Here is a 21,044-nt window from a genome sequence, read left to right on the forward strand (position 1 = left end):
AAAAAAAACTCTGGCGCAGTGGCGACCGGAGAAGCCTCTCTGCGATATTTTGTGCGAGTGTGTTCAGGGATGCAGGGAACTGGGAGAGGAGGGGAGGTCGCTGGAGTTGACCTGCACCCCACCTCCTCCGCTCCCAGGAGTCCTGCTCTCACCTGGTGCACGCTGCCCCGCAGTCCGGTGGCCGGGACCTTCCTCCTCAGTGACCCCGGCCCGGCCATGAGGCCGGGGGCGAGGCGGCGGGCCAGGCAGGCCTCATCTTTCCCCCGAGGCGGAGACGCCGTCTGGGCCGTTACCATGGAGACTGCGGAGGACGCCCCAGCCTCGGAGGCAGCCGGCCGCCCAGCGCCCAGAGGAGGGCAGTCTGTTGCCAGAGAGCCGGCGCCCTCCAAGCCCGACCTATAGGGTCATCGGACAGACCCTAAAATAAGCAAAGAATGAGCTAGGAAAGGAGGGGGATAGAAAGTGAAGGCGGTATTAGCTAGGCTGCCAGTCGCTACGGCAACGGCTAACGGCTTTGTTCCGCTGAAAAAAGTCAAGTGCAGAGGTCCCAAGGCCCGGGTAGCAGCTGCTTCGGGGCGGCGGGCACGCGTCCTCGCTAGGCCGGGCCTGGAAGGGCCGTGACTCAGCCGGCCGAGAGCTAGACAACAGCAGCTCCGCAGACCACGGTGCAGCGGGGCCGCGGCTTCCGCTTTCCGTGTTTCGCTGTGAAGTTGGCTCCGCCCCCGGCCCGGGGCCTTCCCGCCGAGCCTCCGCCAGGCTTCGGGACCGAGGGGCTGGGGAGCTACACGGAGATCAAGGCCAAGAGCAGCTCCCCCAGATCACCTTTCAGGTCACTTTCTCACAAATGACTTTCCCAGCCCTTCATCTAAAGGAGGTCGGTCCAGATATTCCAATAGTTCCCCGTTCATTTCTTTGCAACGCTTATCTTTCCTTGTGTTTTCTGTTTCTTTGTGCTTCATTATATCCTATCGGTCTTCCTCAATGGGCTGGAGACTCCATGAGGTCAGAGACTAGGGCCTGGCAGGAGCCTGGCACACAGGTTCTCTACCTTTGCTTAATGAACGAATGTTTTCATGAATTTATGCCGTCCTGGGACGAAAGTCCTGGCAGGCTGCGCCTTATTAATTCCTTTCCTCTCCCGTCCCTCAGCAGCTCTGGGACTTAAGCCTTCTGGGTGCTCAAGGGTAAAGGAAGAAGAGGGCCAAGGCTTGGGGGGCAGGTTCCAGGACACTTTTCCAAATTAGGGTAGGGGAAGGTAGCGGCGGGAAGAACTGTTTCTAGGTTAAAAATTCAAGCAGGCTGATAGAGGTCAGGAGAAAGGAACGGTAGCGACCTCAAATGAATATTTAACGATACATTAAGAAGGTTTTAAGCCTCTTTCCTCCTCTATACTTTTGTGGCCATTACTGGAACACCCCTAACGGCCATTCTCACCTCACTTGAAGCATTGACCTTGCTTGCCCAGCATTGTAGCATTTGGGTCAGTTAAAGCTAATGAGATAACGATTAGACCACTGCAGAAAGCCTAAATGCAGTTCTAAATGTTTTACATCATTATTTTTGATTATCTACCAAATCGACATAAGGTGGAAGTTATTATCCCCGTTTTACCGATGAGGAAAATCGACTAAGATAAAAGTAACTCCCATAGAACTAATTTAAAATTATTTCACCCAGGCTTGATTTTTATATTCCACACATTGGCAGTGGCTTCCTTTCTGCTTTTGCTTCTTGACAGCTTTTCCCATCCTTAGAGCTGAACATGACAATTCTGTTTGGTTTCAACACAAATGGCTGACTTTAAAACACACACACACACACAAAAACAACACTGGAAAAATGAAAAAGTCATTTTTTGTATATCTAAATATTTGCTTTAAGACGTAAATAACACTAATTAAACATTTTACTTCATTGCTTAGCACACAAAGAGGCCTTGGGGGGAGTTCCTGGAAGAACTGAAATCAGGTAAGGCTCTCACTGAGCAAAGTGTGGGCTTTGAACCCAGAACTGCATTCAAATCCCTGCTCCCACTAAAAGCTATGTGATTTCGGGTAATTTATTCAACCTAACAAGCCTGTTTTCTCACCTGTATTATGGAGATTGTATTGTTACCTTCCTACTCAAGGCTGTGAGAATTAAATGAGCTACCTTCATAAAAAGTACCTGGCCCTCAACAGTTACTCAAAAAACATTCGTTCCTTCCCTCTTCCTTTCCTAATCATAAACAAGAGCTATCAGTGCTTAGGACAGGTACCTCAATTAAAGAGTTCACACAAATAAAAACTGATGAGGAAAAAATCCAGTGAGTTATGTCACTTAATACATCAATGGTATCTGAAACGTCTATAAACCACCTTCATTAACTAACACTGTATGCATGTACTTTCAAAAATATCGGCATCCCCAGAACAAAAATTTAAGATTATTCTCATAGGGATAAATCAATTTATGCAGCGAGGAGTTAACTGCCACAAATGCCAAGCATAGTTTTTCTTCTTCCCTCAAACTAACTGCCTCTCAATATGGATGAAATTTTCCCCCAGTATCTATGAACTTTCTTTAGGAAAGTCAAGATTTTCTAATTTTGTAATCTCTAATAGTAAAAAATAATAGGGGACAGAGAAGGGAGGGACAAATACTTTAAAAACAGGTTCCAGGTAGCTAGAATTCACATGTGCGATTCATTTTGTCATGAAACATCAGTAAAGGACAAATCAGACTTTGTTTATTAAAAAAATACTTTACAGGAAAAAAAAAACTCTATGCATTCCATTGTCCTATTTTACAAAGAAATAGCTTAACAATTTAACACACTTAGACAGCTACAAAAAAGCACTGTGTTAAAAGGATTATTATTCACACAAATTTAGATTTAAGACTATTCATTAAAAACCTTTTTAAAACACTCATTAATGTCAATAAACAAACTAAGGCCACAAAACGCAAATAGTCCGCCAGGCAAATTATACATTTCATCTATATGCAAAGACCTCTTAGATAAATTAAAGCCACAGGAAAAAAAGTCTTAGCTGCCAATCAAAATGAAGTTTAGTCACAGAAAACACTATTACATGAAAATTTACAACATGTGATAGAAGTAGTACATTAAGTATTTCTTTAGAGAGAATTGAAAAGTGCTATATTAAGAGACAGTGGTCTCAACTACATGCACAAGTGAATCCTAAAAGATGTATGAAGAAAATGGAAGGCCATAATATTTATGGAGAGATACTTGCTTTTAAAGCAACAAACTTTCAGGATGAGGATAGGTCCCTTATGTGCTAAAGAAAAACATCTGTCTTGTACATTTCCTCTACTTACTGCATGACCAATAAATACAGCTACAACCTGTTTTTTCAAAAATAATACTTAGCAGAAATATGAACCTCTGGCATGTACTAGTGAAAGTTTTTTTTAAAAAACTTGTAGCAATGATAAAACAGATTTACAGACACAAACTCAATTATTCTAAAGATATAAATGCAAATAAATTTTTAATGGCAAATATAGATGAAAATAAATGATCTAATAATGAACTAATAATAATAAAGAATACATGCACTAAGGGGTTTTTTGAATTTTGGTATCTTGTTCCTAAATTAGCTTTCATTCTAGACAATAATTATAGAGGGAAAGGCAATAAGCAAAAGTTTCTCCAGTCATTAAGCATGAACTTTATGCCTATTAAGACTGATGCAAGACACCTTTTCCTAAGGTTTAGTAAATAATTTTATATGATAAGCCCCGTTTTCCCCCTACAAGAGCTTTTAATATTAGTCTACTGTAATTCCAACTATCTCTAAGGGGAAAGGGTACCTTTCAAAAGTCTTTAAATTCAAAATAATAAAGTACCAGTGAAACAAATTCTAAGTACTAAATTAGCAAATTAAAAGTACAATTAAGCCTAGGAATTCATTTTTAAAGAGTTAAAAACTTTGGAGGGGAAAGAAATATGTAGTTTTTATTATTATTGCTTTATGAATTTGGGATACTTCATAATCCTACTCCTAGTGTATCTTGGTAATTATAGAATGACTTCTGGGGCAGGGGGAAGACTTTTCTCCTGATTAGTGAATACCATAAAATCGTTCTAGTTACTAAGTTTACTCATTTACTGGGTCCTTTCCATAAGCACATTTAAAAAATATCCCTCTGCTCCACAAAATACTAAAACTTATAGCCACATTCTGCAAGTAATCTCAAAGAGCTGGCACAACAGGTAACATACCAAAAAAGGAAGATCAGCTTACATTTCAGTTACAACTTCACTGCCATCACTACTTTACAAGTCAGAAGACGCCAGATTGTTCCATGCCTCACTCCACCAAACCAAATAATTTAATGATTTTAGAAAAGTTGCTATCATTTGTATCACTAAACTAGGATACAGCTTTAAAGAAGTAAGAAACTCAAAACTTGCGCTTTTATATTCATCAGTCTTTAAAGCATGCTATTAAAATCTAATACTCACATAAGACATTCAGTTTCCAGATACATTACTAGCTAAATGTTTCTCTCTCAGTTCTATTGCAATTCTAACATACAATGAATTTATTAGTACATGATTTTAAACATTTTTATACTCTTTTAATATATGTTATATTGGAGTTGAGGGTAGAATGTTTTATAAAAAGAAAATGGGGATTTGCTTTTGATTGTAGGTCTTTGCAGATCCGCTGGTTCCTGAGTGATTATACACAGTGATGGCTGTCAGGAGACAGTCTCCTTGTTTATTAGCAATGACCAGCTTAGATGACAGGTGGCATCTGCTGGATGGCAAGTGGGAGATGGGGAAATCGGATCTTGGAAGACAAGAAAAAAAATTAAAAGTTTTTGCTTTAACAACCTTGTTCTTCATGATTATTTTAAAAAGCAAATGTTGCCTGAGAAGAATTTTACTTTGCACAGCCTGGTAAAGCTCTATGAAATTCTTCTGGACAGAAAAACAAAAATAAGAAATAACCCAAACCCACATACTTTGTGATTAACCCCTTCCCCCTAAAATAACAAAATAACAAAAAACACCCTCAAAGGCAGGTCCCTTAAAAATTAGCCTTGATAAACCAGAATTTACCCTAAAATTTATACCCAAGATTTTAAAACACCCCTGCAATAATCACATTACTGTCCATACCATTCTAATTACCTTATTTACAAAGATAACTAAAACCAACATCATTTCCAATTCATAAATGGTTTACATTGAAATGTTTCTCTATTTGTCTTCATCCTTTTTAACAGAGAATACATACATATACATATATATAAGGAATAATACAGATTCTAACTAATCACTGCAGTATTTGCTGATGGTTACTTTTCTATCGGTTTACACAGTGACCTCTATACTTTGCTAATATGCATTTAACTACACAACAATATTGCACAAAGTAATATTTATATAAGATTTAACCTATTTCAGAATATTTTAGAGAAAATTCATATTTGATATTTCAAAAGATGCAGCTAAGTTTTCATGGTGACAGACATAATAAAGCAGCATCTTTTTTTGCCTATGTTAATGTAAATATTCCAAATCTCAACCTCCAGAAAAAAAAATCTCCAAATTGCACTATAACCAGGTAGATACAAGAATCTGGTCTTAGGTGTGGGGAGTACTCTTCCTTTAATAAACAAAAGGCCTATTGTATTATTAACTAAGAGAGAGTGAAATGTGTATCCCATTAACATTCTAAAATAATAGAAAGTTAAGACTACACTAGCTATATGAACTGTGCCTGTTCGAAAAAAAATGGTTAAATACTCAGGCACTAATAAGGATTAGGCTACCTGAAACTCTAGGATGAAGTCTAGTGCCATATTCTTTATTAGACAGTAGCAACACAGAGTAATAATAAATAAACCCAGGTATTCACCAGTTGAAACTCTGAACTGAAGTATCTCAACAGATCTTTATGATGAAGAGGTTGATGCCAAGTGACAAAAATAGTTTTTCCTAAGTTTCATGCACAAAATATGGCAGCCTCATCTGAAAGATAGGTATCATTCTCTAAGTTTGATACTCGTGATCAGTTTAGGAAGCAAAAGTATCCACACAGAATGTGAGGATGCTAGGAAGCAGAACAATAGAGTATCATGTCAACATTATCTATTTTACCCAAAATATCTTCCACAGTTACCATGTATTCTAGAAGAGATTAATGAACCATGGAGAATGAATGACCAAGGACTATTCATCTTTAGATATTTTTAATTGAAATATCCACTGGGCTTTAAATAACAGATACAAAAAAAGACAGTTTGGATCAGAAAGTGCTGTGCTTTCTCTTTTGTTAAGAAATCAGAGAGCCACTGAATTCCTTAGAAACTATCTGTTCTTTATGGTTGGAACTAAATAACTGACTTGCCCACGTACAAGATGCAGGAATTGTTTCCTGCGACCTATGCCATTTTTTACTGTAGAAACTGAATCTGTGCCATAAAAGCACAAGTACTAAACCATAAATCTGATCTTCTATCATAAAAACAGCAAATATGGCAAGAGACAAGGCAAGATAAAATGAAAGGAAGTGAATTATTTACCAAATAAGAATCTGTTATTCCAGAGAATTCTCATTTTGATTTGAAGAAGAGATTGAATTGTTACCTCACACCTTAAAACAGAAAGTAGCAGCAGACCCACTATTACATACTGTACTAACGGGATAAGATACAACTCTTAACTTTGCATAATCTGTGTAAAAAAGATATGCTTGACATTTGTGGAATGTCATTTCTCTTTATAGAATTATAGGCAAGATTTCTCCAATAAAACTTAACTTAAGCCAGTTATAAAACTATAACTTCACATCAAAATTTAAAAAAGTTAAAAAATGTGTTTGAATATGTACATATCACACAGGAGTGCTTGAATGTTCCTGTAGATTGTGTTGCTGGTCAGAGTCCAGTCTACTTTCCACCTTTAAAACTGGAATAGGCTGAGTCATCTGATCTTGCTGTAGATTAAGTTCAGATGAAGGCGGGAAGGACGATGAAGCAGTTGTCAAAAGTTGCATCTCTGTGCATGTTTCCTCAGATTCAGTTTTTATTCTCACACACTGGGAGTCAACTTCTAATTCTCTCTTTCCAGTTAAATCATAGTCCACGTTAGAGCTGCTTTCTGTGTTTTGAGAGGCTTCCACAACAGGGTGGTACTGTTTAAGCCTTATATGCCAGGCTAAGCTGCACACTGCTGACACTGTTTTGAACTGATGAATGACATTTCTAGGGATGAAGTAGATATCATTGTCGCACAGCTGAATTCTAGCATAACGAATGCCTTCCCGCCTCATTTGGTTTAGTTTCGCTTCATCCACCCACTGCACACACTTAAGAGAGGAAAAAAGTTGCATGAGATTTTAAAGTAAAATATGTAAAGATGCAGTCAAATAAAACATTATAATTAGCACAGGAGAACAGTAGGATCAAATTAAAGCTAAACAACACTGTATGATATACAACTTTCTAAAATTTCCTACAATTCTTGAGACACATTTTTCCTCATATTTTACTACATTTCTAGTAAAAAAGTACAGGTTAAAATTAGGATGGCCTAGGGAATCATTTAAGTAAGTATTTCAAAATGCAACTAAATATCAATATTCTTTGACCCACATAAGGGCAACATTTGTCTGCTCCTTCAGTGTCTTTCAACCTTTTGCAGGTGAGGACACGCAGGGCAATGGGATTAACAGCTGAGACTGCTCATGGCCAGAACTGAGTTATCCTGGGCCCTCTGACCATCCCAGGCCCACCTGGCATCCCAAAGACTGAAGGATCTTAAGCATTCTGCTTGGGAAGCTCCGTTTCAATGATTTTCAACACCCTCCACAAACAGCCTTTAATAGTAATAAAATTAAATTCACTATCCCATGTATCCAACTATAAGATAAAATGCAAAATTAAATAGATACGGATACTTATTTCCAAAATCTCACTCAAAGAGAAATAAAAAAGCAAACGTTATTACCTGGGAAACTGGAGGTTCATGAAGGTCCAACTGAAGTCTCTGTACAACATCAGTAAAATCCTCAGCATGAAAACAAATCACATCTTTGGTTATGCGAGGTTGGTCACTCCTAAGATTAACAAAATTAAGCTTTAGAAACAAGCATCTCATAATGGAAAAAGGTGACAAATTTCAATCTTCCCGTTCCTGGAACTGCTATACTAGCAAAGAAATAGATGCATAACTCCTAAGGACAAAGTATACATTTGTTTCTTTAGTCAATTTAAAAAAAAATAAAACACCAATAAAGCATTTTTTTTCAAAATTAAAATTAGTTGTTATAAAACTAAAACATCGATGACTAAAAACAGTTTTATTCTAAACTAGATGCATTTGAATCCTCTAACCACTTTGCCCCACCATCTCCATGCCACCCTATAATGTCATTATCAGGACGGAAAGAAATGGACAGAATACATCTCAGCCACACAACTGTCACACCTTCCAGCTTTCAAAGTAGAGAGGGGAAAAAAGCTAAATGATCTTTAACTTGAAATACTTAACCTGTGATTGAACTATAATTCAATCAAACTCTAACGTCAGATCAAACTCTACAGTAATATTGAAGGCCCTGAAGGCATAAAAACAAAGTAAAATACAGTTTTTAAATATGTTCTGAGACTTGTTTAAACCGGGCCCCAACTGAGTGTAAAAGGGTGCAACCTCTATGAAAAACAGTATAGCAGTTCCTCCCCAAATTAAAAAACAAATTACCATATGATCTAGCAATTCCACTTCTGGGTATATATCCAAAAGAATGAAAGCATGGACGTGAAGAGATATTTGTTCATAGCAGCCAAAAGGTGGAAGCAACCCAAGTGTCCACTGACAGATAAACGGACAAACAAAATGTGGCATATACATATAATGGAATACTATTCAGCCTTAAAAAGGAAATTATGACACATGGTACATGTGTACATGGTACAATATGGATGAACCTTGAGGATATCATGCTAACTGAAATAAGTCAATCACAAAAAGACAACAACTGTTTGATTCCACTTATATGAGGTATTTAAAGTAGTCAAATTCATAGAAACAGAAAGTAGAATGATGTTTACCAGGAACTGGGGGAGAGGAGAAAGGGAGTTATTGATTAATGGGTACAGAGTTACAGTTTTGCAAGATGAGAAAGTTCTAGAGATCTGTTTCACAACAACATGAATATACTTAACATTACTGAACTGTACATTTAAAAATGGTTAAGATTTTAATTTTATTTTATGTGCATTTTACCGTAATTTTTTAAAAACTGTCCCCAACCTTTCAAATTGAGTCCACGTTTTCTTAAGACATTAACCAATCTTGCAGCTGAGTTCCATTAACTTACCATTCACCAAACTGTACAGCTTTCAAAACCCCAACAGCAGCCGTACTCTGCCAGTCAAACCCCTGACCTACATGATCAGCATGAGCTCTTGTCCTATCTTCAAAGAGGACTTCACGGGGTTCACTGGTCCGAGGTAGGTACTGGAGATTTTTAATTTCATTCATTGATCTGTAGTTGATTTGGTTTTGAAGCAAAGAGGGGAAAAGAAGTATTAACAGCAGTAAGGCAAGAAGTCTACTAAAATGCCAAATTTTAAATAAGATGAGGGCTGAAAAGGGTTCAATGATTTCGATCATCAGCATTTAACACGCTATAGTGTAATGCTGAATGTGATTACCTTCTTCTCTCAGTATGTCACAATAATATAGAAGCTGTATCTTTGATTTGGCACAATTGTAGTGTTTGAATATATAAAATTTAGTTGTCTAGCAACAGAAAATACAACTCAGAGTTCAAGGCTGTATGTCTCTTTACCCTGAGTCATTTTTAAGTCTCAAAACATTCTACTAGACTTAATTCAAGATGGCAACCTGAGCATCTACATGATCTCCTTTCACGTTAAAAGAGAAGTAAAAGGCTTCAAACTAATGTGGTAGGGGTGGGGGAGAACAGTAGGAGAATGGATGGGAGTATAGGTGAAACAGAACTGGCTATGAATTGATAACTGTTGATACTGAATACATGGGAGTTTATTATATTATCTTCTGCTTTTTTATGTGCTCAAATATAATATGAATATGAAGCAACAAATGAAAGGCATTAGTGAATGAACAAGAGCAACACATTTCTGGAAGGTGAAAAATGATTAAAAGTGTCTTGGACTAATGAAACTGAGCAGAGAAAGCCACAGGCCTAGACTATACAAGAAGGGAATGGCAGCTAAAGAGGCTAGTATGATGATAATGGACAGAAAGGAAGTAAGGTTGAGAAGGGAGCAAATAAAGTGAAATCTGCACATAAACCTGTCACGTGCCACCCTAGTGGTAGAAATTTGGACAGTCAGGCATTTACCCTCATGCAGAAGACTGTGGGTGACCCACCAGCATCCATCTCTCATCTTAATTTCTCTGAAAGAACTCTGATTTTTATTAGGTATCTGCTCCTACCCTATATGGAACCTCATTCACAAGCTCCAGAGGTAGATCCTGATGAGTTCTGGCAAACTACACTAAGCTCATTCCCCTTGCCAGTGAATGATTTAGGAATGAGCATGAACTGATCGATTCTGGCTAGCAATATGAGAGGAAATCTGCTAAGAATTCTGCAAAGCTTCCTGGCTCCTAAAAAAGAAGTAAAGGACAATCTCTTCTTCTTTTAGATATAACCAGATCCAGATGTGATACCTAGAACTGCTATAGCCATCCAGCAACCATAATGAAAGCCACTGTAAATACAAAGCCTAGGAAAGAGAATGACAGAGGAGAGAAAAGGAAAAGATGTTTCCTTGATGACAGCACTCAACCATTTGACTATATGGTGCCTAGAGTCAACCCCTCTGAACTTCTTGAAATACAGGATAACATTTTATTTTATGAACCAGTCTGAATCAATTTTGTTGCCTGTAACCAAAAGCATCCTGATAAACTTTCAGCCAAAAAAATCCTGCATGTTCTTCTCTAAACACATTGAACTTACCATATGAATAGTACTAACGTAATCCTCTGGTATTTGGACATATCCTTTAATGCCCACTTCTATGCCTGTTAACTCTGAAGTGAAACCTATCTATTGACAAGCCTCACTGAAATATAAATAGAATGCCCAGTAAGCCCAATGCTGTGTTCCTAAATTCGAACGGGTCAACCAAGAATCACCAGATATGTGAAAACAGCCTACAGCAGCCTGACAAAGACCAAAAAATGCAATGCTGAAATGTAAGGATTTTGTCAGAAGACAAAAGTCAAGTAAATGTCCCGAAACTGAAAGCAAAAAGATAGTAAGAAATACGAGGATAATCAAACTGAGGGATCTATTATTCAGCCAACAGTAGTTTCATAAAGAAATAATAGTGAAAATGAAGAGATTACTGAAGCAACTAAGCAAGAAAAATTCCCAGAAATGAAAGGAGATGTGAATCTTTCAGTTTAAGGTACCCACCAAACAACAAAAAGGATTAAAAAATAAGAATTAAAGGCCCAAAGACATATCATTATGAAATTAAGCTTCCAGAGAGGAAAAGAAAATAGGTTACTTACAAAAGAAGAATAATTACACTGGCATTAAGACTTCTCATAAACAATATTAGATACCAGAAGACACTAGGGCAATGCTAAAAAAAATCCTAAGAGAAAATACATCCTCTGGACTACAGCTAAACTATCAATCATATTTAATGACAGAAAAAGATATTTTCAGACATATGATGACTCAATACCTTCCTTTTCGTAGAATATAACTTGAGTATGTGGTCAAGCAAGGAAAAGAAATAAACCCAGAAAGAAGACAACCACAGGTTAAGGCAGAAAAAACATCAAATGGTAGATAACTGTGAAATAAGCTTTTCACACTGAAGTAAGAAAACACAGAGCTCCAAAAGATTTCCAGGTAAAAAGTGATGAGTTAGAGCAGACAGTATGATTGAAATTCTGCATTCTTGAGGGTATGATAAAAGCAAAGAATGCAATGTAACTACCAACATTCTCCCCAAAAAGAGGCTATATAAAAAAGCAACAGCCAAAAAAAAAAAAAAGCAATCGCCAAAGTCATAGAGGAGAAGGTCAGTGTGATTCTAGAAAAAAGTAATGTACCTTAAGCAATAAACAGAATAGAAGATAATTAGGGATATGGTCAAGAGAAGTGTATGGTATCACCTCAAAAAAAGGCAATCAGAAACTACAGGAAGGACTTCCCTGGTCACAGTGGTTAAGAATCCGCCTGCCAATGCAAGGAACATGGGTTTGAGCCCTGGTCTGGGAAGAACCCACATGCCGCAGAGCAACTAAGCCTGTGCGCCACAACTACTGAGCCTGCACTCTAGAGCCCGCGAGCCACAACTACTGAGCCCACATGCCACAGCCACTGAAGCCCGCGTCCCTTGAGCCCATGATCTGCAACAAGAGAAGCCACTGCAATGAGAAGCCCGCGCACTGCAACAAAAAGTAGCCCCCGCTTGCCGCAAACTAGAGAAAGCCCGCGCGCAGCAACGAAGACCCAATGTAGCCAAAAATAAATAAATAAATTTATATTGAAAAAAACAAAGGAAACTACAGGAAAAACAGAATTAAAAAAAAAAATCAGCATGATCCAAATATGAACGAAGCTAAAAAGTGGCATGATTTTCAGTATCTAGGTGAAATACAGAAAAGAAATATCCTTTTGTATATTATTCCTTTGAGTGATAACAAACCACTGGAACCTTAGAATATGAATATTAGCCTACTAGATGGATCTGCAATAAACTTACCTACCCATAATATTTTAAATGCCATCTGTTGGCTTTCAAATATTAGAATACATCTATTGACAAAGCATATAAAGCCTAATTATGGTTTTAAAGCAGAATATGAATTAGCCTCAACAATGTATAAGCACAGCTGACAAAAAGTAGAAGGGAGAGGAAGAGGATAAAGTAAGGCTCATTTAACTATTTGGAGAACCCATAAAGGGAATAAATCCCTATCTATTATACCAAGAAACTGACAAATTTCCTGTCAAACCCTTAAAACAAAACAAAAAAAGGCATTAAAAACAGAAATTGTTTTTGCCTCTGGTAAAAAGGTGTTTGCTTCTGGAGAGAAAGGTGGCCAGGATTTTTCATTATAAACCCTACTATACTGTTTCATGTTTTAAAACCCTGTGCATGTATTTCTTTAACTCTAGAGTTCATAAATTTAAAGATCATCTTCATTAGCAGTGCCCTGGATAAATAGACAGCTTCTCACATTAATTCCATCATTTTCAGCAACAGGGCATTCTCATTAATGCAAAAAGATGACATTACTTTTTAAGTTTTGATGTATTCACTCTAATTCAAAGTGCTTTTGAATGCCCCTCTTAAGAACATTTAATCCCAACAGAAATAAAATTTGATAGCACCTCAGATTAGTTGAGAAATAATAAATTATTAAACAAACGATGTTGCTACAACCGCCTAATTACTTGGAAAGAATGTTAAACTAAATTTCTCCCTCTATACTGAAATCAATACCAGGTAGATAAAATATGTAAATACTGAAATCACAGATGTACTAGGAGAAAATGTAGGTATTTTATAACACTAAATGAGAGAAGGCTCTTCTAAGTTTGCCACTAAAAAAGAAACCTCAGAGGAAAAGACAGATCTGACAACACATAAATAAAACTCTGTGAGTAAAGAAGAAAGAAACTGAAAAAAATTATGAGTAAAGAAAAAACATAAGCTAAAAGAAAAAAATGAGAAAAACCTATAACGTAAGAAAAAAATAGTTAATAGTTACAATACATAGGGATTTTTACAAACGAAAAATATCCCAACAGAAATATGAGTAAAGAAAATTAAGAGGGAATCACAAAAGAAGAAATACAAACGCCTCAAAGAAAAACAAATTAGAATAACACATTTTTGTCCAATCAGATCAACAAAGTTAAAGAGAATGTTAGTGGAGAGTATGGGGGAAAGGGTACTATTTTACTATATGGGTGGGAATATAAATTGGTACATTTCTGGAAGTCAATTAGAAATGTATATATACTTTGAGCCTTTAGTAATTTCCACTAAGAAATAAACATGCACATGGCACAAAGATGTTATCTACCTACCTACCTATCAACCAACCACCCAGCTGGCCACAATCAATGATGTGCCATACATGTTTAACAATTGGCTTTAGCAGAGGAGATGGCTCATTTGTAGCTGATATGCTGATTTGTGTGGTATAAATACTCACAACATGGCCAATTTCAAGTTACTAATGTGACCTCACTCAATGTGGAATTGCGAGGCTAATAATGCCCTGTAAGCTGGTACAAACTGGCTCCAGCATACCACTGTCGTGTCTGTCAAAACACCATTTATATTGAAAAAAATGCAAACAATTTACACTAATAAAGAATTGGTTAGGGCTTCCCTGGTGGCACAGTGGTTAAGAATCCGCCTGCCAACGCAGGGGACACAGGTTTGAGCCCTGGTCCAGGAAGATCCCACATGTCACAGAGCAACTAAGCCCTGCGCCACAACTACTGAGCCCGCGCTCTAGAGCCCACGCACCACAACTACTGAAGCCTGCATGCCTAGAGCCCATGCTCTGCAACGAGGAGCCACCACAATGAGAAGCCCATGCACCGCAAAGAAGAGGAGCCCCCGCTCGCTGCAACTAGAGGAAGCCCACATGCAGCAATGAAGACCCCAAACAGCCAAAAATAAATAAATTTATTTAAAAAAAATAAAGAATTGGTTAAATAAATCTTGATACAACCATACAGTCAAAACTACATAGTCATTTAGAAATGATGATATGGCTGCATCTTAATATAACATGTAAACCTAAGGGGGGAAAAAAAACAAGTTTTAAAGTAAACATCACATAAAGAATGAGTTAATCTGTGTAAAAAGAAAATTTATGAGTATATATGGACCAAAATTGGAAAGGTTAATGTGCCTAAATGGGTGGGATTATAGATATTTTTTGCCTTTTTACTTTTTTCTATTATCTTTTTTTTAAGTTTATAATAATCAGGAAACAAACAATGGTCATTTCCTTTTGGGAAGGATTATAGAATAAAAAATGTATGCAATACTTAAGAATTTAGAATATCAACATTCATCATCATGATGTACAAAAACTGCTATGGTCTAGCAATGTACAGAAGTTTTGGTTTACTGCCATGTTCTACCATGCCACCACCTTGCATTCATAAATAGTTTTTACAAAGTATTTTCATGATTATCTCAAGTACCTAAGGTTATTCCATACTTAGCTCTAGTATTTATTCTCCTATGAGCTTTAAGGTAAGGTCTAGCCTAGTCCATTAAAACTCACTTTTGGGTACTTATTGTGAGTTGCTATTTTTTGAGTTGCTAATTTTCAGTCCCATTAAATTGAGATTTTTTTCATAGTCCTAGAATAAGTTAATCTACATTTGTTTAAACAAAATAAATTTGTCTGAAACAATGTTAGGCCAATATGAATTGCTGTAGGAGAATACATCATTGGTTTCATTCAGTAAATACTGATCACTTGCTATGTTAATGAAGACAGAGAAGAATTAGACTGTCCTCAAAAAGGTTAAAATTTATAGTAAAAACCAAAAACATGTAAACAGATCATTAATGAACAGAATGATGTGTGAGCACAGAGAAGAGAATGACTAAGTCTAAGGGAACAAAGAAAAGCTTCACAAAGGAAGTGACATCCAAGATAAGTTCTGAAAATTCGTTAAGAGTTTGCCAGGTAGAGAGGAAGATGGAGGAGGGGATGCCATTCCAAGCAAAAAGAGCAGTGCAAAAGCACAGAGTTGTGAAAGACCATGGTTTGGAAACTGAGTTCAGCATGACTGGAGCAGACTAAAAGCAGATACATCTAGAAGAGATACTGTCAGGGCCAGATTAGAAAAGATCCTTGTAATCCACACAAAGGAGTTTAGACCTTTATCTTACAGGCAGTTAGGACCCAGGTTTTAAGAAAAGAAGTGAAAATTAAATTTGTTTTTTTGGAAAGTTGCCTCACTCTGGTAACTGTGTAATGAGTTCACTGGACTAAGGAACTGACGGCTGGAAGATTTACTTAAGATAGCTCTTCAAATAATTTAGAAAAATGGTTTTGAAACTGTGCTCAAGTCTCAATCATCTCTATAAGCAACCAACTAAAAAAAAGTGCTTCTGTTTATTTGAGAAAAATAAATGTTTACCGTCGTCTTTTGAAGGGTGACTTTGGCATATCTGCTGTAGGGATCATCTGCTCTCCTGGCCTTACCCACATGATAGGCCCATCATCACTCTGGGACCTACACTGGAGTCGAAGGCTAGAAAGCGTACCCCAGGGCAAAGTCATCTGGAAGTCAGAAGAATAAGTCACGTTAAAAAAAATTTTTAGACTATTTACAAGTTAACCCCTCACACCCAAAAGAAAGCTCTAAGGAGGTTATTTTGTGTGTATGAAGAAAAAATGTATTAGACAGTAATTTATATGTAAAAAAGAATAATTGAAGTTAAGTATTTTATACCAATAATTTTCTAAACATTTCTACTCAAAACATTGGATAAAAAAATTTTAATAGATAAGATTAGCTTAAAACTTTTTAATGGAAAGTGTCCATTTAAGTAACGATCAGAACTTTAATAACCTGAAAAACACTCACTTTCAGAAATGGTGATTCTTCTAACATATCAAGGAACTCTGGGAAATAATCACCAACTTCTTCATCTACTGCTCCAACAAGACTTATCTGCCGCATAGGACCTGCTCGGTAGGTGCCACAGCAGTATGTCCTGTTGACCTGAGATAAAATGAAAGAGGGGGGAGAAAGGACTGAAGTACACTATAACATAAGAATCAGGATAGGGTATTATTTCCAATGTTGCTATTTCTTCTACATACTAAGAATTCAACGGTCAGTACCTTGGATAAAGTCAATAGTTACAGAAAGGCACCCTAGCACACTGACAAATACATTGATATATGAACCATAAACAGAAATTTCAAGGTGATAGTTAGTCCATGGTCCAACGTCTCAAGGAAATACTGAAAACATTAAGATAAACTTCTCTGAGAATGATGATTTTTGAACTTTGTAAACACTTTCAAGTGATCTTTATAAGGAAAAAAAATCAGTAAATAAACAGTTAAACTGACAGGGCAGGGGAAGAAAATAGACTATTGTCAAATTAATCTTCCATATTCATTTTGTACTCCCTAGCTTGAAAGCCTTCACATCAGGCCAGATACCAGGTTGACTGTTATTAAATCCAATCTCCCAGTACTTCCATATAAGATCCTCCACCCTAGGCAGGCTGATATTTTTCTCTAACCAACTTATGCCATACTTGTATCTATCTGTAGTGATTTTTCTCCTGAATCTGCCCTTCTTGGAATGTCCTCTTTTCTGTCAACCTAAATCTTAACTTTCAAAGATGAGTTCAAGATTTTTCTTCTGAAAGCCTTCCTGATCTCCCTTGATAATCTAATGTTACCTGCAAGCATAGACATTTTCTCTGTACCAACTCTAGTAAACTTAGGGCATATTCTATACAAGTTTGCAGCCCAGGGAATCTTGACTTTCAAACAGAATCTACCAAGTGATTCAATACAAGCTGATATTATTCTTCTAGTCATTTTCATGTATGTTCTTAATATTCCTACCTCCAATTCGGAATGAATGTTTCTCAAATGTAGAGACAGATCCTGTGCATACAGATGACTAGACTAAAAATGCTGGATTCTAACCAGGATTTCCACCTTGGATCAGTAACCTAGCATTTTCTACCTCAGGTAAGATGCAGATTAGGTTGAAAAGCCTAACATACAATTATACATTTAAATGATGGGTTTCTATTGAAGAGTCAAAAAAAAATTTTTTTTAAGAATCACTTCTTATTGTTTCAAATATCACCTCTTTTGCCTCAATAGAAAGCATAAATGACTGTCTAGTATTTCTTACACAGTTCTTTAGTGCTAGTTTTTTAGCAGCATTTTCAGAATCATCCCACTGTTTTTTTTTTTTCATAGACAATTTAATGTCATCCCACACATACACTCACACCAAAAAGAGGTCTGAGATCTTGTTATCAAATAGCAGAGATTTCTTAATTCCTTACAAATTTTTCCCCAAAAATCTCTTTAGGTGATCCTTAAACAGCAACCGCCCAGGCCAGAATTACCTTGCATATATTGGTATGAATTACCTTCCATTTGTTTGTATGATCATCATGCTGTTAAAAGCCAGGGGAGGCAGTCTGGGAAAGAGGATGATTATGGGATACAGAGATAAGGAAGCTTTTCTAAGTAAGCATTATTGTAACCTTTCTAAGCCAAGCACCCTAAAACAAGCAGAATTTAACTTTAGTACAAGTTCTAGGAATAGTATGCTTTCAGGGCTAATAAAAGAAATACCACTCTCCTCCAAATACCTCCCCCCAACTATTCCCAATTATCAGAAATTCCTTCCAACAAAGGCTTTCAAGCTATGTGGTAAATGTCCTAAAGATGTGTCACAATTTAAATCTCACATAACTTAAGAGACCAATCTTTAAGAAGTACACTGCCATGTGGTAGTTTTCACCAACTTATGTGGCCTACTAGCTTTGAGACTATACAACTCTTAATGCATTATTAATTTGAAGGAATTCACATTACTTTAAATTCTGCACACAAAGTGAGACTGAATAAGCATTTTTATACAGTACTCTGAGATTACCTAATTTAAGTACCACTAAATTCAATAGCACTGAACTCGAAGACAACGTAAAAATGCAAACACCTAGGATAATTAATATGTGACATGAATAAACATAAAGCATCCTTTCCTATTTGGAAAGAGAAAGTAAACCTGAAGAGGAGAAACTGCTGAATTTATGTTTGCTGAGTCTAGAAATAATCAGCCATTCAATTGTGGCCAAAAAAAAGGTAATAGTAGTAAAGCTGATTAACAGTATCTATCACTTGTATAAAATAATTTAACAAATGTTAATGTTTGTGATACATTTAAAAAACTAACAGCACAAGTTAGAAGATGGACAACATTTATGGCCAGAAATTCAACATGTACCAACTGTGTGACACTAATGCCAAACAAGCAAATTACTAACTATCCCCAGTATCTATTCTACCCCCACCCTTTTTTTTAAGTAACAGAACTTCTTGGGCATATAGCTGCTTGGCAACTAAGTGTGGTCTATGACTAAGTTCTGGCCAATGAGATGTTAGCACAAGTCACATATGCAATTTCTAGAGCATATGTAATTAAGTGGCTTGCTCTCCATTTCCTCTTTCTCTCTTCTGAGGGCCAAGTTCAACCATGCACATGAAAACACCAAAGGAAATGGCAAAACTTAAAGACAGAAGGAAAGGAGAATCCAAGATGACATCATGGAACAGAGCTGCTTACCTCTGGGCTTGTTACTTGAGAAAGAAACTTATTTTGTCCTAGCTACTGTATGTGCGATCTCTTTGTTACGGTGGTTTAGCCTATATCTTGTATACTTTGTACTAAGGGAGGCAATACTCCATATTGCACAGATGACACCTGGAGCATTATCTCCTGCTCTGGGCTAAAAAAAAAAGTCTATTACAAGAGCACACCCGAAAGAGAACAATCAAGATGATTAATGACTTGGAAATCATACAGATTGGAGGAAGAGTGATGAAATTAAAAATATTTCAAAAGTATTTGACTTGAAATGATTAAAGTGGGGACACAATAATCTTCAAATACTTGGAAGCTTATCACAGAAGAGTAGACTTATATAGCCTTAAATAAAGAACAAGAATTACAGGAAAGCCAGTATCATTCATTTAATAAAAGTTTACTGTATATTATATGCAGACACTGTCCTAAACACAGATACAGCAAACCAGACCCATCCTTGGCCCCTGGAAATTTACAGTCTAGTAGAGAGAGGCATATACTAAACAAATAATTATAAACTGTGACAAGTCTTCAGGCACTTGTAGGACACTATAAAAGAGAACACGGGATGCTGATCTAGGGGATAAACTGTTCCTCAAAGTAACACTGAATTAAAATTTGTAGAACAAGTTGAACGGAAATAAAATCCCTTAAGCATCACCCTTTCCAGGGTCTAGAAAAAAGCTAGTGATGCTAAACACAGAAAACAAAAGAGAAAAACGAAGATGAGACTGGAGAAACAAGCTGTGGCTGGATTATGGAAAGCCTTGAAGACCACATTACGAATTGGGGGAATCACTGAAGGATCTAAAGTAGTAAAAGGAAAGTTAATAGATTTGCCTTTGTTTTTTTAGGGGGGGTGGGGGGCTTGGGAGTTGTTTTTGTTTTCTCAACAGGACACTGAAAGAGAAATGACTAGTTAGGAGGTTTCTGTAATATTCCAAATAAGAAACAACCAACTAAGCTAATAACGGTGGAGTTGATTTTTTAAAGATTTGAAAAATAACTATAAGATAAAATTGTAAGGACTTGGAGAAAGTTAGATATGATAGAGAAAAGAAAGGAGTGTCAAGGATGTCTTGCAGGTTCTGCCCTTTGCAACCACATAGAGAAAGCACTCTTCCTACTAGAGGAGAGGACCAAGTTTGGGTGGGGAGGTGGTATCTTCAGTTTGGGACATAATGAGCTTGAAGTGTGTAGTAGGCGAAATAACGGCTCCCAAAGATATCCAGGTCTTAATCCCTAGAACCTGTGACTGTTACCTTATACGGCAAAAGGACTTTTCAGCTGTGAATAAATTAAGAATTTGGAGATGGCAAGATATCCTGGGTTATCCAGGTGAGCCCAAACGTAATCACAGTTGTCATAAGGAAGCAGAGGGAGATTTCACCACAGAGAGAAGGTGACTTGGTGATAAAAGCTGAGACTGTATTGATGCACTTTGAAGATGGAGGAAGGGAACACAAGCCAGGAAATAAAGATGGCCACCAGAAGTGGGGGGGGGGGCACAAACAAACAAAAACCCCCCAAAACAAAAAAGTAAGCAAACAAACAAACAAAAAGATTCTCCTTCAGAACTGTAAGAGACTAAATTTTTGTTGTCTTAAGGTACTATGTTTGTGGTAATTTGCTGAAATCAGAAGAGATGGGTACTGAGGT

At 37.0% G+C, this 21,044-nt stretch overlaps 2 protein-coding genes and 1 long non-coding RNA gene across 7 annotated transcripts in view; 1 reads left to right on the top strand and 2 right to left on the bottom strand.

Annotated features, from left to right (window-relative positions):
* PHTF1 (putative homeodomain transcription factor 1) overlaps window positions 1-672 on the bottom strand; it is a 61,854-nt gene extending 61,182 nt beyond the window's left edge. For 2 of the 4 annotated variants that reach the window (XR_010941001.1, XM_067727315.1), the window contains exon 1: window positions 153-672. The gene's annotated coding sequence lies outside the window, so the exon portion shown is untranslated. The remainder of the gene's footprint in view (window positions 1-152) is intronic. The other 2 variants (XM_067727317.1, XM_067727314.1) reach the window with 1 other exon arrangement.
* A 56-nt stretch (window positions 673-728) lies between these two features.
* On the top strand, window positions 729-19,744 carry LOC137219167 (uncharacterized). Its single transcript, XR_010941003.1, has 4 exons — window positions 729-874; window positions 1,923-1,968; window positions 16,626-16,727; window positions 19,261-19,744. It is a non-coding gene; the product is annotated as an uncharacterized lncRNA (long non-coding RNA).
* Window positions 2,707-21,044, bottom strand: part of RSBN1 (round spermatid basic protein 1) — a 42,570-nt gene continuing 24,232 nt past the window's right edge. For both annotated transcript variants that reach the window (XM_067727313.1, XM_067727312.1), the window contains 5 exons: window positions 16,620-16,757; window positions 16,170-16,312; window positions 9,345-9,512; window positions 7,973-8,081; window positions 2,707-7,331 (listed from right to left, as the gene is read on the bottom strand). In XM_067727313.1, the coding sequence (XP_067583414.1) occupies window positions 6,858-7,331; window positions 7,973-8,081; window positions 9,345-9,512; window positions 16,170-16,312; window positions 16,620-16,757 (1,032 nt within the window). In that variant the 3' untranslated portion in view covers window positions 2,707-6,857. The remainder of the gene's footprint in view (window positions 7,332-7,972; window positions 8,082-9,344; window positions 9,513-16,169; window positions 16,313-16,619; window positions 16,758-21,044) is intronic.

The sequence above is a fragment of the Pseudorca crassidens genome, chromosome 2 (genome assembly GCF_039906515.1).
Source record: "Pseudorca crassidens isolate mPseCra1 chromosome 2, mPseCra1.hap1, whole genome shotgun sequence".
NCBI classification, from domain to species: Eukaryota; Metazoa; Chordata; class Mammalia; order Artiodactyla; family Delphinidae; genus Pseudorca; species Pseudorca crassidens.